This window comes from Salvelinus alpinus, chromosome 5 (genome assembly GCF_045679555.1).
Source record: "Salvelinus alpinus chromosome 5, SLU_Salpinus.1, whole genome shotgun sequence".
Classification (NCBI taxonomy): domain Eukaryota; kingdom Metazoa; phylum Chordata; class Actinopteri; order Salmoniformes; family Salmonidae; genus Salvelinus; species Salvelinus alpinus.
The window spans coordinates 69,453,429-69,479,702 of NC_092090.1; the positions used below are offsets into that span (position 1 = coordinate 69,453,429).

Below are 26,274 nucleotides of genomic sequence, written 5' to 3' on the forward strand. Positions count from 1 at the left end.
CCTCTGTGCTCAGCCAAACATTTTGTCTGATTAATCAGAGCCCAGCAGCAGGGCTTTATGTGCCATTAAAAGGCTCTCTAAATGTTCTGACTTCATTCATAGAGGGGATATCTTCAGCAGGGAAGAGGCTCTGCCAGATAGAGAGCAAAGTTTTTTTTAATTTTATTTATTTAACCTTTATTTAACAAGGAAGGGCTCATTGAGATTTAACATCTCTTTTTCAAGAGCGTCCTGGCCAAGATAGGCAGCACCAAGTCATTACAAAAATTACAGACAGACAACATGAAAAACTACAAGTAATCTAGTAAAAACCATAGAATTCACAAGAGTATAACAAAAATCAAAAACAGCAAATTAAAAACATTGACAGGTCAGGGAATCATTCTCAAGATCATTCATCAGTGATTTAAAATATCAATCGGGACAAGTTCTTCCAGTTTAAAAGTATTTTGTAAGGCGTTCCAAGACGATGGCGCAGAGTACATAAAAGCCCTTTTACCAAATTCAGTTCGGACATTTGGAACAGTTAGCAGGATAAAGTCCAGCGAACGAAGAGAGTACCCACCACATTTCTGAACAATAAAATGCCCAAATAAAAAAAATGCCCAAATAAAAAGGTAGTAAACCCAAAACGGCTTTGTAAATAAAAGTATACCAGTGACTGAGCCTACGAGTGACTAGAGAAGGCCAGCCAACCCTGGTATATAAAGTGCAGTGGTGCGTAAGGGTTTTGCAGTTTAAAATAAATCTCAAAGTGCCATGGTAAAGGGTGTCAATTGATCTCAAACACTGAGCGGAAGCATTCATATATAAAATATCCCCATAGTCTAGTAAAGGCATAAATGTAGCTGATACTAGCCTCCTTCTGGCTTCAAAAGAAAAACAGGCCTTATTCCTAAAATAAAATCCTAATTTCAGCTTCAATTTTTTTTGTAAGTTGTTGAATATGCTATTTATTTATTGAGGATAAGCTTCAATTGACACAAGGTATGTTGAACAGTATAAAAAGCAGTTTGCAAGTTCTGGAAAGCTTTTGTAAGAGACGAGGCACAACAGTAAATAATAGTATCGTCAGCATAGAAATGAAGTTGCGCATTTTGGACATTTTTGTCTAAATCATTTATATAAATAGTGAATAAGAGAGGACCAAGTACAGAGCCTAGGGGCACACCATTAAAGACAGACAATTTAACAGACATAAGCCCATCAAATTGAGTGCACTGAGTTCTATCAGACAGATAGTTAGCAAACCATGCAACTGCATGCTCTGAAAGACCTACACTCGACAATCTCTGCCTTAGTATGGCATGATCAACTGTATCAAAAGCCTTAGAGAGATCAATAAAAAGTGAGACACAGTGCTGTTTTTTGACAAAGTGGCAGAGAGGGAGACAGGGGTATTGAGCTACAATGAACAACCACAAATATAGAACATTTACAATGGTGAATCATTGATCTAATACATAGAGGGCTGCACAACAACCGCACAACAACACCAACAACAACTGGTGAACATATACATAGACCTATTACGCTACTAAACCGTGACATAAAAACATAAAGGTGTTTGGGTGGGTACGCTCTCTCTGAGAAGCTGTGTCCTATAGCAGGCTCAATCCCAGATCACTTTATGGTGTTAAATCTGGCTCAATGCAACTAATCCCTTTTCATTAGGGGCGCATATTGTCTTAATGAAGCAGCAGAGAGGAGCAGGACAACCAGGAAACAAGTATTACGCTGAATGCATCGTTAGCCCCATGCTGAGACTGCCTTGCTGTTATTAGGGGAATTCTCCTCACCATTTTACAAATAGATTGGGAAAGACCTCATTGGCAATCTCTCTCTCTCTGTCTCCCTCTCACAGACACACACACATACACACACACACACACACACACACACACACACACACACACACACACACACACACACACACACACACACACACACACACACACACACACACACACACACACACACACACACACACACACACACACACACACACACACACAGGCAAACACAAATGCAAACACACACACACACTTAATACACTGGGGAGGGACACCGAGACAGAGGAGCAATGAGAAAGAAACTGAAAGTGGATGAAATAGAGAAGATGAGGAAGAAAACATTTAGGAGAGATAAGATGTGTGCTGATAATATTGACGGAAATATATGGTAATACAAAGTAGTAAAAGAGAGAGATAAAGACGGCGATAGAGAGGGAATGAGAGAGAGAGAGAAGGAAGGATGGTAAATGATTAATGATGAGGGGATGGCAGGCAAGGTCAGGGCAGAGCATGGAAGAAAGGAGTGATGATGCAGCCAGTGAACAAAACCTAAGGACAACAAGACTAACATGCGGGTCAGGCACTCTCTCCATACCACACTTAAAGGACAATGTGTCTCCCAGGCCATACTAAACAATAGGACATAAAGTCACAACATAAACAGTGGAATCTGAGGTAAATAAGTGCTGCTGTCAGTGAGTGTATGATGATCTGGGGGAATATCTAGTCAAGTCCATGCACTACACAGTATATCACGCTATAGTGACATTATCACATAGAAAGTTGTACCTTGGTCACATAAACAAACTGGCAATCTCAAAGGGTTTATGTCGTTTGCCTCACCTCATAACTTCTGAAAAGGACAGTAATGTGCATGTACGTAAGCGCCCACATACGCACGCAAGTACACTAACACACATTCACACAGAGGTTTATAGACCACTCTCCATCAGTTTGGCAACCTGTTCTGATTGTCTTGTAGCAATGTGGCTGTAACGGCCCTCCAGTGAATTCCCAAATGGCTGTAGCTGTCCGTTGATGCATTTCTAATTGGCATTTCTGCTGATAGTCACGTCAGATCTATATTCTCCATTATCCTATACCCACGTCCCCAGAGACTTCTCTAATGGCTTCTCCTCAAGGCAAAGATATGAAGGAAAGTTTTACTGTAATATAAACTTGACTCTCATTGAGTCTTTGTATAATCTGAGGAGAGGAGAGTTTGAGAAGTAAAACTTCCACGTTGAAGATTAACATAGCACACGTCATAATCCCGCTTTAGAAGGGCCTGAGTGAGGAGAGACACACGTGTTTATCTGTCTATGTTCTCTGTTTTGTCTCCACAGAGAGGGGTCTCGCACTGCTTTACTGTGTCAATGTTTGTACGGCGCTTTATCCCGCTCACTTCCAGCAAACATGTTAAACCCCTCAGCAGTGAAGGCCTGGCCATGTGACAGAGATACAAACAGAGGGCACTCTAAACTGGCCTACAGCCCTCCCTGGAAGAACACCAGACACAGTGAACACAGCCAGGTCACACCAGATCAAACTCACAGTAGCTGATAAAAACTATTATTAAGGTTATCCATACAGTGACAGCGTTGACACAATATATACAATGTCAACATGAGCTTCTGTGTATTATGTCAACATGCATCATAATCATCTCGACAATTTGTCATTTCATACAACAATGGACTACAGTACACAGAGGGCCCTGGCAGGCATGTAATATTGCAACAAACTAGAATTCCCAGTCAAATCTAACCCCTCAGGAGAGGAATTTTGAGAGTAAAAACATGTTCCTCTGGTCCAGTCTTGCGTACCAAGGTAAGTCAGAAGAATGAAGTTCATATCCGGTGTAGAGTTCTGTGTTCTTTGGCGCACCTCAGAGCACCCCTCCTGTTTGCATTTCATTAACTCCTGAGCCCCCCCCCCCCCATCTCCTGGGGTCGCTCCAACTCAGGCCACAGGTCACGCAGACACCATTCACAAAATCGTCACTCAGGAGAGACAACAATGATAAGGTGTTGAAGGGATGGGGATGATGAAGTGACAAATGTACACTTATCCTCTTCTAAGTTGGCCTGGTGTTGTTACACTGTCTCCTGTTACACAAGTGACACTATCTATGACAGCTTATTATTTGTTTCTGCAGAAGACGACTGATGTACAGTGCAGAGGCTACATTGATGCATGGCACATAGAGCACGGGACCAACGCCCCAGTTTATTAGAAGCACTGTAAAACAACCTACCCTTACTCACAACCAGTGGCGTAGCGCTATTGTGTTATAAAAACATTTAGATTGAGTCTTTGTATAATCTGAGGAGAGGAGAGTTTGAGAAGTAAAACTTCCACGTTGAAGATTAACATAGCACACGTCATAATCCCGCTTTAGAAGGGCCTGAGTGAGGAGAGACACACGTGTTTATCTGTCTATGTTCTCTGTTTTGTCTCCACAGAGAGGGGTCTCGCACTGCTTTACTGTGTCAATGTTTGTACGGCGCTTTATCCCGCTCATTTATTTTTATTTTTATGACGTCATCATTTCTCAGTCAAAGTTTGTTACCGACAGATGTAGCCTATTTAATATCATTACAGAATATGCCTAAAATGCATCCTCCAATTGCAACGTCTGGCTATGCCCACACATTGTTGTCTCAAGAAAATGTTCTATTTTTAATACCCTCAAACACCAAGTTAGGCATTGGTATTTCAAAATTGGCCATCATTACTGTCAATTGTGAATGATAATTCTTCCCATTTTACCGGTAAAATGTTCAAACTCCAAACTGCATCCCAATCATGACTATTCAGCTTCAACGAGCTAACCATCCTAAAGTCTCATAAGAAATGAGTGAGGAGGTGTTTTTGGTGTAAGACTAATATAGGCCTACTATTCTATATGCTATTATATTCGGGTTTTGTTATGTAAAATTCAAATTAATCATGAGACCTATGTGATCTTGCAAGACATACACCTTTAATCACGAGTACCTACAGTTGAAGTCGGAAGTTTATTTCGTTCATCACATTCCCAGTGGGTCAGAAGTTTACATACACTCAATTGGTATTTGGTATAATTGCCTTTAAATTGTTTAACTTGGGTCAAACGTTTCAGGTAGCCTTCCACAAGCTTCCCACAATAAGTTGGGTAAATTTTGGCCCATTCCTCCTGACAGAGCTGGTGTAACTGTGTCAGGTTTGTAGGCCTCCTTGCTCGCACACGCTTCTTCAGTTCTGCCCACAAATTTTCTATAGGATTGAGGTCAGGGCTTTGTGATGGCCACTCCAATACCTTGACTTTGTTGTCCTTACGCCATTTTGCCACAACTTTGGAAGTATGCTTGGGGTCATTGTCCATTTGGAAGACCCATTTGTGACCAAGCTATAACTTCCTGACTGATGTCTGGAGATGTTGCTTCAATATATCCACATCATTTCCCATCCTCATGATGCCATCTATTTTGTGAAGTGCACCAGTTCCTCCTGCAGCAAAGCACCCCCACAACATGATGCTGCCACCCCCATGCTTCACGATTGGGATGTTGTTCTTCGGCTTACAAGCCTCCCCCTTTTTCCTCCAAACATAACGATGGTCATTATGGCCAAACAGTTCTATTTTTGTTTCATCAGACCAGAGGACATTTCTCCAAAAAGTACGATCTTTGTCCCCATGTGCAGTTGCAAACCGTAGTCAGGCTTTTTCATGGTGGTTTTGGAGCAGTGGCTTCTTCCTTGCTGAGCGGCCTTTCAGGTTATGTCGATATAGGACTCGTTTTACTGTGGATATAGATACTTTGTACCTGTTTCCTCCAGCATCTTCACAAGGTCCTTTGCCGTTGTTCTGGGATTGATTTGCACTTTTCGCACCAAAGTACATTCATCTCTAGGAGACAGAACACGTCTCCTTCCTGAGCGGTATGATGGCTGCGTGGTCCCATGGTGTTTATACTTGCGTACCATTGTTTGTACAGATGAACGTGGTATCTTCAGGCATTTGGAAATTTCTCCCAAGGATCAACCAGACTTGTGTGAGGTCTTGTCTGATTTCTTTTGATTTTCCCATGATGCCAAGCAAAAAGGCACTGAGTTTAAAGGTAGGCCTTGAAATACATCCACAGGTACACCTCCAATTGACAATTTTCCTGGAACACATTAGGTCCCTTGATACCAATTGAGCAACGAGTGTTTCCGACACCTTATAGAATCCATGCCCTGAAGAATTCAGGCTCTTTTTGAGGCAAAGGGGGGGTCTGACCCGGTACTAGATGGGTGTGCCTAATAAACTGTCCGATGTGTGTTATTTATAAAAAGCCTATTGCCAGAATGCTAACAAAATTATAAAGCCAGTCAATCCAGCTAAAACTCGTTTTTCAACCACTCCCCAAATTTCTTTTTAACAAACTATAGTTTTGGCAAGTTGGTTAGGACATCTACTTTGTGCATGACACAAGTAATTTTTCCAACAATTGTTTACAGACAGATTATTTCACTTATAATTCACTGTATCACAATTCCAGTGGGTCAAAAGTGTACATACACTTTGTTGACTGTGCCTTTAAGCAAAACAGCAGGGTCCACCTCCAATTGACTCAAATTATGTCAATTAGCCTATCGGAAGCTTCTAAAGCCATGACATCATTTTCTGGAATTTTCCAAGCTGTTTAAAGGCACAGTCAACTTAGTGTGTGTAAACTTCTGACCCACTGGAATTGTGATACAGTGAATTATAAGTGAAATAATATGTCTGTAAACAATTCTTGGAAAAATGACTTGTGTCATACCGACTTGCCAAAACTATAGTTTGTTATCAAGAAATTTGTGGAGAGGTTGAAAAACGAGTTTTAATGACTCCAACCTTTACATACAACCTAAGTGTATATAAACTTCCGACTTCAACTGTACATGCAAAATAGTTATTTCCAAACATTATTATTCTATCAATATAATAACAAAACATATATGGTCTTCAAATAAGTTTTTTGTATTTGACATTCAGTTGAATACCTGAAGTTCCACCAAAATGTCTGGATTCCATAGATTTTCTGTCTCTCATTATACAAATTGTTTATGTGCTTTAAGACAGTGCTTAAGTTCTAACTCTCTTAGTTGCACCTCTACGGGATGTACTCTACTACCCGTAGCACCCTTTTACCAACCTCTCTCTTCCGGAAGGTTCTCCTCCTCCACCAAATCAGTACCGATCAACTCTTTCACTACTGCTTTTGGAACACCAGATACCACTTTAATATCGTAATGTTTTGCAATAATGACCATAATCCCTTTCGTACATTTATCTAAAATCTCCCGTCTACGGTTTTCCCAAAATTCTTCCAACTTCAAGTCCATGGCTTTAATTTTATGTGTGTTTATGCAACTTTCAAAATGATTCCCCCAAAAAACAGTTGAGTTTTTATTTATTTATTTCAAGTCAGTTAAGAACAAATTATTATTTTCAATAATGGCCTAGGAACAGTGGGTTAACTGCCTTGTTCAGGGGCAGAACAACAGATTTTTACCTTGTCAGCTCAGGGATTTGATCTTGCAACCTTTATGTTTACTAGTCCACCGCTCTAACCACTAGGCTACCTGCCGCCCCAGCTATTGTATAATGAGTATCTTACTCCATTATACATCTGTTACATTTATCAGAACTGTATTTTTGACCTTTTATCAATTTTGACGACCGTTGCGACAACTAATTAACACCGGTCTCCCCTGGTGGTCTAGGATTAAAAGACAAAAATGAAAAGCACCATACACTACAGCCTGTGAGGATCGCAGTAGTGCAACTCTGCCCTAGAGTCTAATTCCAAGCATGCATCATCATCTGTTCAGAATTAGCTGGTCATGGAAGGAGAAGCCCTCCCTCCACCGTCAGAGACTGACCCTTTAAACAGGAGCCTGTGACCATGGCCAGGGCAACATGTCGGCTTAGTGGTCTGTGTCAATGTGATAGACTACCAAACTCTCTCTCTCTCTCTCTCTCTCTCTCTCTCTCTCTCTCTCTCTCTCTCTCTCTCTCTGCTCTCTCTCTCTCTCTCTCTCTCTCTCTCTCTCTCTCTCTCTCTCTCTCTCTCTCTCTCTCTCTCTCTCTCTCTCTCTCTCTCTCTCTCTCTCTCTCTCTCTCTCTCTCTCTCTCTCTCTCTCTCTCTCTCTCTCTCTCTCTCTCTCTCTCTCTCTCTCTCTCTCTCTCTCTTAAGAACATGAGCAGGAAATCACCGTCGTCTAGCTCCTTCCGGAAAATAACAAATGAGTGGAACTGCAATTAAGAACGGAAAAGTGGGAGGGGACTCAGCGACCCCCTGTCTTTTCTACTGTTTCTCTTCAAAACAGACAAAACAGAATGTTGAGGGGCTTGAAAATGAAAAGTAGTTCTAGTTCATTGTCGTTGGTTCAGATAGGCTTTGGCCTAACATGGGAGACAAAAATGTTCTTGGCAAGGACAACAGGAAATACCAGCTTACCAGACAGGGAGAGGTGAGGATCTATTTGAAGAGGTGACCCTTCTAGACAGATCCATTATATTTTTTAAAAATCATTTAATTTAAAGGAGTGTAGTATAGTACCTGGTCAGGATGACCAGAATGGACAGAATGTTGACAGCACTATAGGCTATGTGAGTCACAATGAAAGGTCAATGATAACTTAAGACAAAGTATGGAGTACGTCACAGTCTGGCACTGAATGTCTTAAACACATGCTTACACAGCATGAGTGCACACAAACACACACACATACACGGACACATTCAAACACACACACAGAGAAACGCTGGTCTATCCTCCCTCTTGGTTTTGTTCATGAGCGGTGAGAGAGCCCGGTGTGTTCTCTACCGTCGCCTGCCTCCTTGTCTTAGAATGTCAGACCTAGAATGTGTCTGCCAGAACGTTTTCCCGCTAGCGCCGGAGCTTCATGAATTCCAGAGCCTATTGTTGAGCTCACACAATGTAACATTCCACACTACCACCAAGAACACCCTATACAGAATGCTGTGAGGAGCTAGCTGTTATATGAAAGGTTGTTCCAATACCGGTAGGCTACATTCAGTGGCACAATTAGATCGTGGCAATTGTGCTATGTGACGAAAATGGTGATAGAAATAATACTATTAGGTCGACAGAACCCTATTTCAGACACTTGAAATGCCCATATATAACCTTATTCCTGTACTACCAGTGATATTGAAGATTGAAGCAGAGGTTTGTCACAGACAACAATACCCAGTGTTGCCCAGCTCTGCACTGAAATCGGTCTATGATGTCATCCATCCCTCTACTGCTTTTCTCTCTGATTGGGAAATAACATTATGTGGATCTTATAAATGCCAAGCAGTCTCTGCCAGCCATTTAAGTCCTGGACAGGAAAATTTACAGCCCTGCATGCAGGAGGGAGAAAATGTCGTATAGGACTTTATAGGGTTCAGTGGCAGTCATATGTATGTTGTAATATAAGAGGAGGGGGTAGGAAGGTACATTTATGGATGATTAAAATGAAGAACTCTGTGGCCTAACACTCAAACACAGAGGAGGGAAATGAGAGAGCAAAAAAAGACACAGAGAGAGAGAGAGAGAGAGAGAGAGAGAGAGCGAGCGAGAGAGAGAGAGAGAGAGAGAGAGAGAGAGAGAGAGAGAGAGAGAGAGAGATACTGAGGCAGTTCCTAAGCCTGGCCGTCACGCATGCTTAACCTTGCGCTAGCGCCTGGGCAATGCGTCTTGCATATCAATGATGGAGGAAATATCAGAGGATACAGGCCTACAACCTCCACTGCTGCAGGAGACACAGGGAAAGAGAGAGAGAGAGAGAACAGAAGCTCAGCAACAACAGCAGTATAGCAGTATAGAGGTTGCCAATAGAGGTCTAATCATAGACACACACACACGCGCACACACAGCATAAACATTGAACATTCTTGACAGACACACCGCAACTAAATAGAAATGTGACATGCTAAATAAGAAACACACATTAGAAGAGACATGAAGATCTAATTAAGAAGTATAAAAGCTAAATAAGCAAACAAGAGAAAATACAACAACAGATAACTGTCGGTTTCCCTGACTGACCTGTGTGTGTGTGTGTGTGTGTGTGTGTGTGTGTGTGTGTGTGTGTGTGTGTGTGTGTGTGTGTGTGTGTGTGTGTGTGTGTGTGTGTGTGTGTGTGTGTGTGTGTGTGTGTGTGTGTGTGTGTGTGTGTGCGCACGCGCTGCGTTTACTTCTAGTCTGTTCTCAGGTTACAGGACATGCTTACCGTGGTTACTGAGCATTTAGTGTCACCAACTGTGGTTACTGGGTATTTAGTGTCACCATGGGCAACACAAAACTTTCTGCCAAAACCACGACCGCTAGTACCGCTAACTATCAGGACGGTGAACACGAGACATGGAGAGACTGTTACACTCAAACAGACTATAATTTCTCTCCATCTACTACATCTCTTTGTCGCGCTCTCTCTCTGTCTCTCATACCCCCCCCCCCCCCCCCCACACACACACACACACTAAACACAGAGTAGACTCAAAGTGAGGAGTTACAGGATGCAGAGAGGAGGAGAGAGTCAGAGTGTGTCTAATTAAAACAGGCGTGTTCTGGGACGCCCCCGGGGTCCGGAGGGATGTGCTAGGTGATAAACTCAGTCATCTGTTCCCCCTTCTTTTGAACAGAGAGATGAAAGACTTTCAGGATCCTTCTCCCTCTTATCCTTTCTTCTCCCTCCTCCTTTCATACTTTCTGATAGAAACGGGGGGCTTGTGTCACGTCCGGAGGACCCCGAGGCGTCCACTGAGGATGCCTGATGAGATGTGGGGTGCTTTTTGCTGAGTGACACATTGCCTCCCTGTTCTGTGTGTCGATCAAGGGCTGGCTCCCTGTTAGAGCTCAGTAAGACGCAGCTGCTTTGATAGTTGCTGTACATCTTTAGCAGGGAACACGATCAAAACAAGGAGGGCTCTCTACAGATAAAAGAGGACTTTAAGAGGCTATACAGCAGACTAATGTTTTCTGCCAAAGCCTTGTCATGCTGTCATCACTGCTATTTGCAGAGGCTTTGTGGGTATGTTAGATACAGGGTTTTTCTTTTACTTTGATCTTGTAATCCGAGATTGGCGCTAATCTGAGGGACCGGTGGATTAAAACATTTAGACAATCATGGCTTTCATAGTCTCTCATATCTGAATGACAACAACATTGAGTGGGTGACAATTCTCTCTGTTGTCGTTGCTTCTCACTTGAATTCCCAGGAGAGCAGATAAACTATCAGCACTACAATCATTACTGGAGTTGAACTGAAGTACCATTCATAAAGACAGCCTGTCAGACAGATGGGGTTTGTTGTGAGGGGGATGAACCATATGGGAAAGTGGTGGTCTAGGCAGACAGGAGCTCAGACAGGCTTACTGGATGGACAGTTTACCAACAATATGTTCTCCACTGATCTAGCAGAGATGAGTTTAACTGGTGCTCAAACCCTCAGTGTCTGTATGGTCTTTCACTGATGTTTTCACATGAGTTCTGTCTGGACCTTGGCCAGCAGAACCAGGTGTGGTCACATCCCAGTATAAGCGATCTATGTGTAGGAGATGTGTTTTAAGTGCTGGGGTCTGATGAGCAGCCATTAGAAAGCATCAGACCATGAAACCAGCTACCCTCATCTGACCCTCATCTGACCACAACCACACAGAGGACATTTCTTCTCACGTATTTTTCTTTCTCACGATCATTCACTTACTTATCTCTCTTTCCTTCTTTTTCTTACACACTCACCTCTCCCTTTCTTACATATACGTTCTCTCCAAATAACTCAGATTGAGCACCCAGCGTCTTTCAATAGGTTTCAATTTGAAACATAAAACAGGTAAACAGAGCCAGAAGAGTGGCAGCCAGCAGGAGGCTACGTAGCTAAAACAGTATATGACGTACAGTGCGGCCTACAGTAAAGATCCTCAAGGTACCCTGAGCAGGTCCTGTGGTGTATTGTGATGTCTCAGTGCAGTCTTATGAGTCACTGTGACAGCCAGATAGTAGCAACCAGAACTGGCTCTGTTGGGGAGGATAAACACTCGAAACATGCACTGCTCTGCCTCAGTCGGAGCAATGCTGCGTCGGCAGCTTCCTGCCAGGAGCGGGAGGTGTCTCAGGAATGAGGGGAGAGCCAGGTGCCTGTCACTAAGCCAGGAGATAGAAACTTTCTCTCAGAGGTAAGTGTGTGTGTGTGTGTGTGTGTGTGTGTGTGTGTGTGTGTGTGTGTGTGTGTGTGTGTGTGTGTGTGTGTGTGTGTGTGTGTGTGTGTGTGTGTGTAACTATGTGACAGGCCACGGTCCAAGTTGAGGATCCAGAGTGAGTACAATCAGTACCCTACTTGTTTGTTTATTTGTTTGCATGCCAATCTGCAGAGGCAGATGAATAGAACAAGGACCACGGCTGATTCACCAAGCAAAACCTCAGTCCACAGAATAAGCTTACCAAGCAACATTGACTATCCAGCAAGCATGGATACAGCTGTATCAACGGCTACATTTCAATCACAATTCTGCATCACACAAGTGCCATGACGCTCTGATCAACAGCAGATATTGAACTCAACCAAGGAAAACCCCTGTTGGTTTTACAACAGGTTCTTCCCTAAGCAAATTATACTAGGAAGGGAACAGTATACCGATTATACTAGGAAGGGAACAGTATACCGAGGGTGGAGTGTTTCAATTACATTCTCTTGTTTTCAAAAGAAGAAAACTTGGTTTATAATCATGTAACCCTGGGTCTCACATTTTCAAACCTTTTCAAACTGAAACGGTACTGAAATTCTATAGGCCTAAGCAAATATTTCAAGATATGTTGAATCTTTCTGAAACCGGCACGGAGAAGTGCACGACCCTGGTTTGTCCTCTCAGAACAATTCCTGCACACAGTCAGTGGTGCTGGGCTGTCACTTGTCATTACATCAGGCAAAGAGAGCGAGAGCAAGAGAGAGGGGGGGGGGTTACGAAGAGCAGGCAGACTCCACAATCAGACACCAACATGTTGACACCCGTTTTATTCACTTTACTATAGCAAAACACAAACACACACACACACACACACACACACACACACACACACACACACACACACACACACACACACACACACACACACACACACACACACACACACACACACACACACACACACCTCTACATAAGAAAAAGCATTGAAGAAGCACAATGGGCCCAGCATCATCCGGGTTAGGGGAGGGTTTGGCCGGGGGGGGGGGGGGGGTTTACTTGGCTCATCGCGCTCTAGCGACTCCTTGTGGCGGGCCGGGCGCCTGCAGGCTGACCTCGTTCGTCAGTTGAACAGTGTTTCCTCCGACACATTTGTGTGGCTGGCTTCCGGGTTTGGTTTGGTGGGTCATGTTTCGGAGGGCGCATGACTCGACCTTTGCCTCCCGAGCCCGTTGGGGAGTTGCAGTGATGAGGCAAGATCGAAATTGGGAAGAAAAATAAGCTAATTACGGACTTCTCTTTGAATAAGCATATTTCTCCAAAACTCTTGTCCTGAGTCTGCACAGAACTGCCAAGACCTCGGATCAATGGAGACAATCAAGTTTTTTTTATCCTGTATCTCTCGACACATTCACGAAAATAGCCATGACCTCTAAACCTTCCAGCTGCCTACTGGACTCTATTCCAACTAAACTACTGAAAGAGCTACATCCTGTGATTGGCCCTCCTATGTTGAACATAATAAACGGCTCCCCATCCTCCGGATGTGTACGGAACTCACTAAAAGTGGCAGTAATAAAGTCTCTCCTGAAAAAGCCAAACCTTGACCCGGAATTGTTTTGTTAAACTATCGGCCTATATTGAATCTCTCATTCCTCTCAAAACATTTTTTAAAAGCTGTTTGTTAGCAACTCACTGCCTTCCCGAAGAAAAATTATGTATAAGAAACGCTCCAGCCTGGTTTTAGACCCCATCATAGTACTGAGATTGCACTCGTGAAGGTGGTATATTACCTTTTAATGTCATCAGACCAAGGCTCTGCGTCTGTCCTCGTGCTCCTAGACCTTAGTGCTGCTTTTGATACCATCGATCACCACATTCTTTTGGAGAGATTGGAAACCCTAATTGGTCTACATGGACAAGTTCTGGCCTGGTTTAGATCTTATCAGTCAGAAAGATATCTGTTTGTTACTGTGGATGGTTTGTCCTCTGAAAAATCAATGCTAAGTTTGGGTGTTCCTCAAGGTTCCGTTTTAGTAATACTATTGTTTTCAATATATATTATACCTCTTGGGGGTGTCATTCGGAAACACAATGTCAACTTTCACTGCTATTCAGATGACACACAGCTGTACATTTTAATGGAACATGGTGAAACCCCAAATGTGCCAACCCTGGAAGCCTGTGGTTCAGACATTAGGAAGTGAATGGCAGCAAATGTTTTACTTTTAAACTCGGACAAAACAGTGATGCTAGTTCTAGGTCCCAAGAAACAAAGAGATCTGCTGTTTGATCCGACAATTAATATTGATGGTTGTACAGTCGTCTTAAATAAAACTGTGAAGGACCTCTTCGTTACTCTGGGCCCTGACCTCTCTTTTGATGAACATACTGTATAAAAAACAATATTTCAAGAGCAGCTTTTTCCATCTTCGTAAACATTGCAAAAATCTGAAACTTTTTGTCCAAAAATGATGCTAATCCGTGCTTCTGTCACTTCAAGATTAGACAACTGCATTGCTCTACTCTCCGACTCCGATAAAGCACTAAATACATTTCAGCAAGTGCTAAATATGTCTGCTAGAATCTTGACTAGAACCCCAAAATTGCATCATATTACTCCAGTGCTAGCCTCTCTACACTGGTTTCCTGTTAAGGCAAGGGCTGATTTCAAGGTTTTACTGCTAACCTACAAAGCATTACATGGACTTGCTCCTACCTATCTCTCCGATATGGTCATGCCGTACATACCTAAACGTACGCAATGGCCACAAGACGCAGGCCTCCTTATTGTTCTTAGAACCTCAAAGCAAACAGCTGGAGGCAGGGCTTTCTCCTAAAGTGCTCCATTTGTATGGAATGGTCTGACGATGTGAGATGTAGACTCAGTCTCGACCTTTAAGTCTCTACCGAAGACTCATCTCTTCAATAGGTCCTATGATTGAGTGCAGTCTGCCCAGGGGACCGAAGTTGAATGGCAAGGCACTGGATTGACAAACCAACTTTGCTGTCTCTGCCTGGCCGGCTCCCCTCTCTCCACGGGGATTCTCTGCATCTGACCTTGTTATGGGGGCTGAATCCCTGGCTTGATAGTGCTCTCCCATACCGTCCCTAGGAGGAGTGCATCACATCGTGCCAGGCTTTTATCACTATACTCAACTTGAGTGGGTTGAATCACTGACGTGATCTTCCTGTCTGGAACCCACTTCCCAGATAGTATTATAATTTTGGGTTAGGCAGCCCCGGAGGTCAGGCCCCCCAGATAGCATATGAACACGTCATAAGCCATGAAAGAAATGTTTATAATTACAGGAAATTAGCTTAAAAACTGCAAAAGTTTCTCTCAGCCTCACAGCAAAATGTATAGAATAGCAGGAAATTAGCTCAGAGATTCTTGAAAGTCGGGACAATCCTTGTCCGGCGGGGAAATCATTTCTTAGTAGTTGAAAATGTTTGATTTTGTTGCATTATTTTTGTTTACAATGTACATTGAGGGGAACAGATTTGTTTTGGGAATTTAAAAAAAACATTGGAATTGCCCTTGTCCGGATCAAAGGATCCCAATATCAAACTCTCCAAAAGCACTCTCAAACAAACTGCCAATAACGTATATTAACTGAAAAATGATCTAATGTCGTTAAGTAGTTGCAATTGCCCTTTTTGACTTTAAAGAATATTGATCTCAAAACTGTGATTACAAAAAGATGTGTCCGGTGACTTGATACACTCCATCAGATTTGTCTAAAATACTAAATGAATCAGGAATGTGCATGGTCTGCTATACCATAAGGACCCCTTATTCATGTCCTCATTACATGTAGTGCAACAAGACCACTCATGGTCTGGAAAGTTCTCTACTTTTCATAGATTTAAATTAACATTATTGTAATCACCATGGTCAAAACCATAAACTGTCAATTCCATCTGTCTGATAGATTAAGATCACGCCCCCATCCACATCGACAGGGATTGACAGTGGAGAGGGTGAAAAGCTTCCAGTTCCTCGCTGTGCACATCACTGATGACTTGAAATGGTCCGTTCACAGACAGTGTGGTGAATAAGGCGCAACAGCACCTCTTCAACCTCAGGAGGCTGAAGAAATTCGGCTTGGTCCCTCAAACCCACACAAAATTCTACAGATGCACCATTGAGAGCATCCTGTTGGGCTGTATCACCGCCTGGTACGGCAATTGCAACGTCTGCAACCGCAGGGCTTTCCAAAGGGTATCAGCCTACACATCACCGGGGACAGCACAGGTGCATCAGAGCTGGGAGTGATAGACTGAAAAACAGGTTCTATCTCCAAGCCATCAGACTGTTAAATAGTCACCACTAGCCGGCCTTCCGCCCAGTACCCTGCCCTGAACCTTTGAGACTGCCGCCCTATGTACATAGTCATTGAACACTAGTCACTACCATCAGTCCTGTGTCATGCCAACAGTAAAGCATCCTGAGACCATTCATGTGGGGGTTGCTTCTCAGCCAAGGGAATGGGCTCACTCACAATTTTGCCTAAGAACACAGCCATGAATAAAGAATGGTACCAACACATCCTCCGAGAGCATCTTCTCCCAAACATCCAGGAACAGTTTGGTGACAAACAATGCCTTTTCCAGCATGATGGAGCACCTTGCAATAAGGCAAAAGTGATAAGTGGCTTCAACCACTCCACAAATTTCTTGTTAACAAACTATAGTTTTGGCAAGTCGGTTAGGACATTACTTTGTGCATGACACAAGTCATTTTTCCAACAATTGTTTACAGACAGATTCTTTCACTTATAATTCACTGTTCACAATTCCAGTGGGTCAGAAGTTTACATACACTAAATTGACTGTGCCTTTAAACAGCTTGGAAAATTCCAGAAAATTATGTCATGGCTTTAGAAGCTTCTGATAGGCTAATTGACATCATTTGAGTCAATTGGAGGTGTACCTGTGGATGTATTTCAAGGCCAACCTGCTGTTTTGCTTAAAGGCACAGTCAACTTATTGTATGTAAACTTCGGACTCACTGGAATTGTGATACAGTGAATTATAAGTTAAATAATCTGTCTGTAAACAATTGTTGGAAAAATTACTTGTGTCATGCACAAAGTAGATGACCTAACAAACTTGCCAAAACTATAGTTTGTTAACAAGAAATTTGTGGAGTGGTTGAAAAACGATGACTCCAACCTATGACTCCAACCTAAGTGTATGTAAACTTGTGACTTCAACTGTACGTATAGCTTTATTAGCTGGATTGACTGGCTTTATAATTTTGTTAGCATTCTGGCAATAGGCTTTTTATAAATAACACACATCGGACAGTTTATTAGGCACACCCATCTTTTACCGGGTCAGACCTTCCTTTACCTCAAAAAGAGCCTGAATTCTTCAGGGCATGGATTCTATAAGGTGTCGGAAACACTCGTTGCTCAATTGGTATCAAGGGACCTAACGTGTTCCAGGAAAACATTCCCCACACCAGTACACCACCAGCCTGTACCAGGCAGGATGGGTCCACGGACTCATGCTGCTTACGCCAATTCCTGACTCTGCCATAAGCATGACGCAACAGGAGCCGACATTTATTGGACCAGGCAATGTTTTTCCACTCCTCAATTGTCCAGTGTTGGTGATCGCGTGCCCACTGGAGGCGCTTCTTATTGTTTTTAGCTGATAGGAGTGGAACCCGGTGTGGTCGTCTGTTGCAATAGCCCATCTGTGACAAGGATCGACGAGTTGTGCGTTCTGATGCCATTCTGCACACCACTGTTGTACTGTGCTGCTATTTGTCTGTTTGTGGCCCGCCTGTTAGCTTGCACGATTCTTGCCATTCTCATTTGACCTCTCTCATCAACGAGCTGTTTTCGTCACAAAGGACTGTCATTGACTGGATGTTTTTTGTTTGTCGCACCATTTTTTTTTCGGTAAACCTTAGACACTGTTGTGTGAAAAGCTCAGTTTCTGAGATACTGGATACTGGATACTGGATACTGGATACTGGATACTGCGCGCCTGGCACCGACGATCATACCATGCTCAAAGTCGCTCAAGTCATTTGTTTTGCCCATTCTAACGTTCAATCGAACAGTAACTGAATGCCTCGATGCCTGCCTACTTTATATAGCAAGCCACGGCCACGTGACTCACTGTCTGTAGGAGTGATACATTTTTTCTTGAACTGGGCAGTGAGTGTATCATATATACAGTATATATATTGGAGCTAGAAACACAAGCATTTCACTGCACCTGCGATAACATCAGCAAATACGTGTACATGACCAATAGCATTTTATTTGATCTGTCTTGTGTCGATAAGAACAGCTGGACGTAATGATGTCACACCTTAAAAAACACAATTTCTACATTTTCTTTATGTCTAATAAAACTTATGTGGTTGAAGGGTTTCCATTATCCTATTAGGCAAATTGCGCATTAATAAGGTGACGCAACAGCCTGTATGCCCTGCCCACAAATTTGTTATGCTTCAGGTAGCCCGCAAAAGACAGCACAGATAGAAGGCAAGAATCAGGTGCGTAATTTTATTGAAATGATGTGGAAACAACGTTGATTCAACCAGTGTGTGCCCAGTGGGTTGCTTCCTGTGGTTTTACACTACACAGTAGTACTCAATTCCCGCCGCCAATTACGCTTTTGGTTAGGCCTGTTCCTCAGAGGCCTTGGTTTGTGAAGGGAAAAAAGTTGCGCAAGGCTTGTAAGGAGAACAGAGCAATAGCTCCATTCTTTCTCTCTCTCAAACCATTAATTCTGTGAGATAACTTGTACAAATAAAAATGTACAGTCACATTTAGCATTTCATAAGCACGAATAAGAATTATATAGAAAAGTATATGTTTCAAATGGACAAAGTTTCTATTGCAAAGTGACGAGATGCGCGTGTGAGAGTACTATTTCTCAAAACGAGTGATAATTGGTTAACACTTATATTGGGCTCAATTTTGTGAGTTCAAAGGGAACTTTGTTAGTATTATAAACTTTGAAACAACTACAGAGAAACAGCCCTTCTCTAATTCTGTAGCCTACTAGAAAGTAATTCTTTCAAAGTTTATTCTAGTAGGCTACAGAATTAGAGAAGGGCTGTTTCTCTGAACCTCAAGCAGTTTTCTCAACCAAGCCTGTTCTCTACCCAGCCATTGGCAGCCTGCCTGTCTCAGACTCTGACCAGCGGCTGCAACCTTTCCTCCTTATTTATGTTTAGAACACACATTTAAAGGTCAAAATTGTATGGGGGGGGTCACTCATCATGTTTATACAACCTAATAGTCACACTAAGAATACTTCTAGAACCACCTTTACTGTATATTTTATTTAAATTGAGAAAATCTACAAAATAAAATAATAGTAGCAGTTCATTCAATTGGTGGAGGTGAGGGGGCATAGGATGTTCCCCCATGATGAAAGGGAGCCATGACTGAAAACGTTTGGGAAGCACTGATTTAGACAATGATCAGCACAAATACAGATTGGCAACCACATGCTTCAGCCTATTTATTTATAGAGCACTGCTACCTGCCCAGAGCCCGACGGGGCCTGACACAATACATCGGGTTAGGGTAGGGCCTGCTTTTTCATCAATAACTAGGGTAAGGGGAGGGCTCGGGTATCACTAAATGAATCACAAACATCTTGAAGCTGAGCCATTTGCTTGTGCTTTGCTGCTAAGATCATAACATGGTGTCAGAAGTTCTTCAACCTCGTCAAATATAAGACAGAAGAGATTATTTCACATAAAATAATGTTTCTTAAATTGTCGGATTTTAAAGTGACGGAAAGTAGCTAACAGCTTACTGCTCTCTCATGTCTCTTCATTGAGCAGCCCAAGCGGAGCCGTTGCTATGGATACTCACACTCATTTTGGAATAGTCATTTACAACATTAATAATGTCTACACTGTATTTCTGATCAATTTGATGTTATTTTAATGGACCATTTTTTACATTTTCTTTCAAAAACAAGGACATTTCTAAGTGACCCCAAACTTTTGAACGGTAGTGCATGTATTTTTTTTATTTATTTAACCTTTATTTAACTAGGCAAGTCAGTTAAGAACAAATTCTTATTTACAACGATGGCCTAGGAACAGTGGGCAGAATGACAGATTTTTACCTTGTCAGCTCAGGGATTCGATCTAGCAAACTTTCGGTTACTGGCCCAACGCTCTAAACACCAGGCTACCTGTCGCCCCATGTATGTATGTATGGAGCATAATGTATTAACAGTCTTATTCACATCTTTTCAAGTACTGGTGACAAATAATGTATTCTGAATATTGAATCGATTGTAATGGACACCTATGATGTGTGTAAAATACTTTTATGAAGTTTGTACTGATTATAATGAGCTAATGCTAAGCTATTTGCCAGCTATGTGTGGTGCCATGTTTCTTTATATAAATACATTTAAAAAAAAATTTAAGTTAGTTATTTTTTTAACCCTTTTTCTCCCCAATTTCATGGTATCCAATTGGTAGTTACAATCTTGTCCCATCGCTGCAACTCCCGTACGGACTCGGGAGAGGCGAAGGTCGAGAGTCGTTCGTCCTCCGAAACACAACCCAGCCAAGCCGCACTGCTTTTTGACACAATGCCCTCTTAACCCAGAAGCCAGCCGCACCAATGTGTCGGAGGAAACACCATACGCATTACGCCCGGCCCGCCACAAGAGTCGCTAGTGCGCGATGGGACAAGAACATCCCTGCCGGCCAAACCCTCCCCTAACCTGGGCGACGCTGGGCCAATTGTGCGCTGCCCCTTGGGTCTACCGGTCGCGGCCGGCTGCGTCAGAGCCTGGACTCAAACCAGGATCTCTAGTGACACAGTGTCACGCCCTGACCTTAGTATTCTATGTTTTCTGTATTATTTTGGTCAGGTAAGGGTGTGACGAGGGTGGGTATGATTGTTTTGTATTGTCTAGGGGTTTTGTATGTCTAGGTGTGTGTGTGTAGTCTAGGCATATGTAGGTCTATGGTGGCCTGAATTGGTTCCCAATCAGAGGCAGCTGTTTATCATTGTCTCTGATTGGGGATCCTATTTAGGTTGCCGTTTTCCAGTTTGGTTTGTGGGTTATTGTCTATATGTAGTTGCATGTCAGCACTTGTTATAATATAGCTTCACGTTCGTTTTGTTAGTTTGTTTAGTGTTTATTCGTTAATTTAAAAAGTATGTATTCATATAACGCTGCGCCTTGGTCTCATCATTACGACGAACGTGACACACAGCTAGAACTGCGATTCAGTGCCTTAGACCACTGCGCCACTCGGGAGGCCTTCCGCCATGTTTGTTGACATTATACAATGCATGTTGGGTGTCACGTAAACATCTGTCAGACCAAAGATGTTATAATGAGGTGAAAGAATGGTATACTTCCGGAAGTGAATGAAGGGAATGACGGTAGACGACACACTCCCTTCAACATGCATACAGCAAACAGACCAAACTCATCTTGTCTCCTCTTTATTATCTTTGGTTGACGTGAAAAAAACAAACAAGGCGGCGCGCACAAACTACCCAAATAGTAATTGCTATTAGCCAATTCATATTGTGGTTTCTGTCAGTCGAGAGTTATCTAAATATGACCGCTTGTGTTAAGTCAATCTTTCCTCAGTTAGCGCTGTAGGCTACATTTTCCGGTTTGGATGATAATTGTGTTATGCTGTCGCTACTTCTGTGAATGTTGGAACAATCAACCAGAAGAAGGCAGTGATGCCGAAACGTTGGAGATTTACCCAATAAATTACTGGGAGGTTATATATAGAGTGTGCGACTCTATTTTTAGAGCTTATAGTTTATTCACTGTTAGCACCTCTACATAAAATAATTTCCCCTGTGTATGAGCCAGCTCATGTTTTTATTCTAACATTGCATCCAAAAATAAACTGGTCACATTCAGGACATAACTTTGTATGGACTCTGTTTGTGCAAAATGTTTCTGTGAAAAAACAGTGTGGCTAGCTCAAATGCTGACTGCTGCGTCAATCGAAACTGGACGTTCTAAATAAGCGTGAATGATCACACCCGTTTGTTGGTACGTGTGAAAGGGTTACATTTGGCAGAAGCAATCGGGCCTGGGTAGGTTAGGGCCTTGAATGTCTCGGGCGTGGGTAGGACTCTGGCTTAAAATTCAGGGCTCTATGCTGTGCAGGGCTCTATGCTGTGCAGGGCTCTATGCTGCATCAGTTGGGCTACAGGTGATGATGCTTATTGCTAAATAACACACCAGCCTGATAATATGGACCATTTTAGGCTCAATTTTGGAGCATAAAATTACCATTTTAATGCTGTCACCATAATTACATTTTTATTAATTTTAGAGTAGAAAAGTCACCATGGCTGCGTTCAGTATGAAAAAACGTAATGCAATATTCAATTAAACGGAAACTGTGCTGTTCTGAACGACCAGTTGAAAAACGGGGTGGGGTTGTGTTGTGGGTTAAAAATGCACCACTATCCTTCAAATACCACACTCATTGCTTCAAGCCACAACCCCCTCACATCTGCCAAACGGAGCAAAGGTAGGCTACCTCAAAGTCTGTTCAAGAACGTTGAAGAACATTGTTCAGTACAAGCCATTACGCAACGTAGCAAACATTCAATTGAACTGAACACACCTCAGAACTGACTTTCTCACAGTCGTTCTACAAAATAATTGCCAAGCGTAGTTAACTACAGAACTGTTAGTTAGACCAACAGTTTAAAGTAATATATAAATTATTAGTATTTCAGTTGTGGTTGGGATACATTGACCAGATTATCAGTAACGTTTGTTTATTTTCCCTTCAAAATTAACCAGAAACAACCATTTTACATTTATTTAATTTTTTCTCCTGGGTTGGGGGCCCATGACCCCCATGTACGGGTGTTGACCCCGGAAACAATTGACCCTAACCTCCCCAATATGCAACACAAAGTTAAGCCCTTGGCAAGAATTGACTAATATTAGCAATAGTCTAATAATTTCCATGTGCCTATGACAAAAGAAGAACCCACCCCTGTCGAACAGATAAAAATGTATTCGATTTTTTGAAAATCTACGTCAATTCAACCAGTGTGTGCCAAGTGCCTGGGTTAATAGAAACCTGCCTAATGTAACCAAGTTCTCCTGTCTGTCTCCCGGGAAATTGTTTCTTCTTTAGACAAGATGTGCTCACTCAACAGAGACATTCATCGGAAATAATTCTGAGGCTACAGTATGCATAAAATGATATAAATGTTTTATAAATCTTTGACAGAAATTACATTATGTTGTAGGCTATTTTTACAGAAATTACAATTGAAAAGCCCCCGGCCGGACATTGGTGTCAATACCTTAATTATTTGTTCAACTGAAAAACACATTGGTTGCAATGTGCATGCATTGTATAACCCTGTAGTTATAACATGTTTTTCGAAAATGTACATAAGCATATTGTTTAGGCACCTTGACCTGTAGGCTACGCTAGACTATGCAAGTAAAAATGCAGGTAATGTTAATGATAGCTTAATAATGATGACAGATACCACATTAGGCTATGCTGGCTATTTAATAGCCTGTCTGTCTGTGTCAGCTGCTGCGAGGTACTGTAGCATGCAATGGATGGGTTGATTGAACTAACAGCGATAGTGTTACCTGCTTGTCAACTTAATGCAAAGATAACTTCTACTCACAACAATATGCACGACGTGGGCATGTAAGCGTGCATAAAGCTCCACTGAAAAACTTGAACATAACAGTTGCCTAGGCTTTCCAACAGCTACCTCTACAGACAGTATAATGTTTTTGCATACTATATAGCGAAATATCGCTAACTGACAAACTGTAGATTGATAAGCATTGCTGTCAAAAATGTAGGCTATGTCGCAGAAATACTAGCCTAGTATAACGGTAAAAGGTGTCCTATGAACCACGGTCATGTAAGTCGGCTAGCCTCGTGCATATATTCTATTTTCCCATGATGTTCTATTGTAATCTTTCTTGTAATATCCAGAATTTACAAAGAAATTGACATAGTCAACTTTTAAAGCCGTGCAAAGCCTCAATCATGCCTTTATGAGTCTCTTGCAATGTCTCTCTTCTCCGACAGCTCCGTGTGACTGACCCGGAGGTTCATTAACTTTCTCAATCCTCCCTCATTGCTGCGGTTTCCCCCCATAAATAAAACTTACTTTTCTCTGGCTTGGCTGTCGGACGGCACGTTGTTACTCTTGCCTTTGGCGTACATGCTTGCAGAGAGCTCCGATTGTCACGCACCTGTCAACCCATCACAACCTCCCTGAGTACAGCCCCATCACCATGGTGACACAAGCAACGTCGCTTGCCATTGGATGTCCTTGTATTTGAGCACACCCATTTTGTGTGGTAAACGGCAGTGACTGACAGTTTGCTGGCCACGCCCTTCCTTATAACTCCCCCAGAACCTCCCTCCCCTCCCTCCCTCCCTCCTCTACATTATCTCTGTCTCTCTGTTTTTCTCTCGCTCCTAGCTCTCTCTCTCTTTCTCTCTCTCCTTCCGTCTGCCTTGGCTGTGTGTGCCGCTCTCCCTGGCGCTTGCGCTCACATACACGCATACACACAGAGAAGCACACACTCACGCACCCTCACCCTCACACACGCGCGCACGCAGACACACACACATCCACAAGCGCTCAAGCATGTACACTATCACAGATACACACACTCTCTCTCTCGCTATCTCTCTTTCTCTCACACACACCCGCACTCCTCCCTCCTCCCTCCATTATACTCTCTGAGTGCAAGGGGGGATTTGAAACAGTCCGAATAGGATTTTAAACAACTGGCTGCCCCTTTAATAGACAATCACCCCCTCTACAATCACACCCGACGCGCAGACAACGCATTGCGCAGACAACGCATTGCGCAAACAACCCTCGCAAATATGAACTGGAATTACATGGGTCTATTACATAGCCAATGTTGAATTTGGGAATGGGTGTAGAATGGGAAGAGACTGACAAACAGAGGTGAGAGATCCAACAACATTCTGTAGTGTTGTATCCCCTTCTCATGTGAGCCAATTACACACAAAGTAAACTAAACAATGAAATGCATCATTCTCACAATGGCAATATTTGAAATAATCCACTTTAGTAAACTAACTAATTTCTTGTCTGTGCTGTTTTCTGTTTAATCCGTTCAAGGCAATAGTGTAGATCACTCCACCCTCTTAGATGCCACAAGTTGACACCTTGTGAATTACTGTAACCGGGAGCAACAGAACCTGAAGTGTTGGGAACAGAAACCATCACAGACTTATTTGTTCATTTGAGTCCCCTCTCATCAGTTGATTATCAATGGATTTGTGTAATACAAAATCTTGCTATATCTTTCCATTTTTATTTGGGATTTAGACAGCACCGATTCGATAAAGTACAAGGAGGCATCCAGTCTGAAACATGTGTTGCAGTATGTAGCCTGAGCTGTTGCCAGACAATTGAATGTTAATTTTTCAACGATAAGCTGCCTCCAACAGCGTTTTAGAGAATTTGTCAGTATGTCCAACCGGCCTCACAACCGCAGACAACGTGTATGGCGTTGTGTGGGCTAGCGGTTTGCTGATGTCAACATTGTGAACAGAGTGCCCCGTGGTGGTGGTGGTGGTGGTGGTGGTGGGGTTATGGTATGGGCACGCATAAGCTACGGACAATGAACACAATTGCATTTTAGCGATGGTAATTTGAATGCACAGAGATACTGTGACGAGATCTTGAGGCACATTGTCGTGCCATTCATCCGCTGCCATCACCTCATGTTTCAGCATAATGCACGGCACCATGTCGCAAGGATTTCTACACAATTCTTGGAAGCTGAAAATGTCCCATTTCTTCCATCGCCTGCATACTCACCTGACACGTCACACATTGAGCATGTTCGGGATACTCTGCATCAACGTGTACAACCTCATGTTCCAGTTCCCGCCAATATCCAGCAACTTGCACCCGATGCACCCGAGCCACTGTCTGTTCACCCCGCTATCATCCAGAAGGCGAGGTCAGTACAGGTGCATCACAGCTGGGACCGAGAGACTGAAAAACAGCTTCTATCTCAAGGCCATCAGACTGTTAAGCAGCCATCACCAACATAAAGTGGCTGCTGCCAACATACAGACTCAAATCTCTGGCCACTTTAATACATTTTATAAATGGATTTAATAAAGGAATCACTAGTCACTTTAAATAACGCCACTTTAATAATGTCTACATACCCTACATTACTCATCTCATATGTATATACTGTATTCTATACCATCTACTGCATCTTGCCTATGCCGCA

General features: G+C 42.7%; 1 protein-coding gene across 1 annotated transcript in view; it reads right to left on the reverse strand.

The window, feature by feature from the left end:
- LOC139576613 (single-stranded DNA-binding protein 2-like) overlaps window positions 1–24,287 on the reverse strand; it is a 91,562-nt gene extending 67,275 nt beyond the window's left edge. The window contains exon 1 of the mRNA XM_071402899.1: window positions 24,150–24,287. Coding sequence (XP_071259000.1) covers window positions 24,150–24,205 — 56 coding nt within the window. The 5' untranslated portion in view covers window positions 24,206–24,287. The remainder of the gene's footprint in view (window positions 1–24,149) is intronic.
- Between the last annotated feature and the right edge of the window lie 1,987 nt (window positions 24,288–26,274).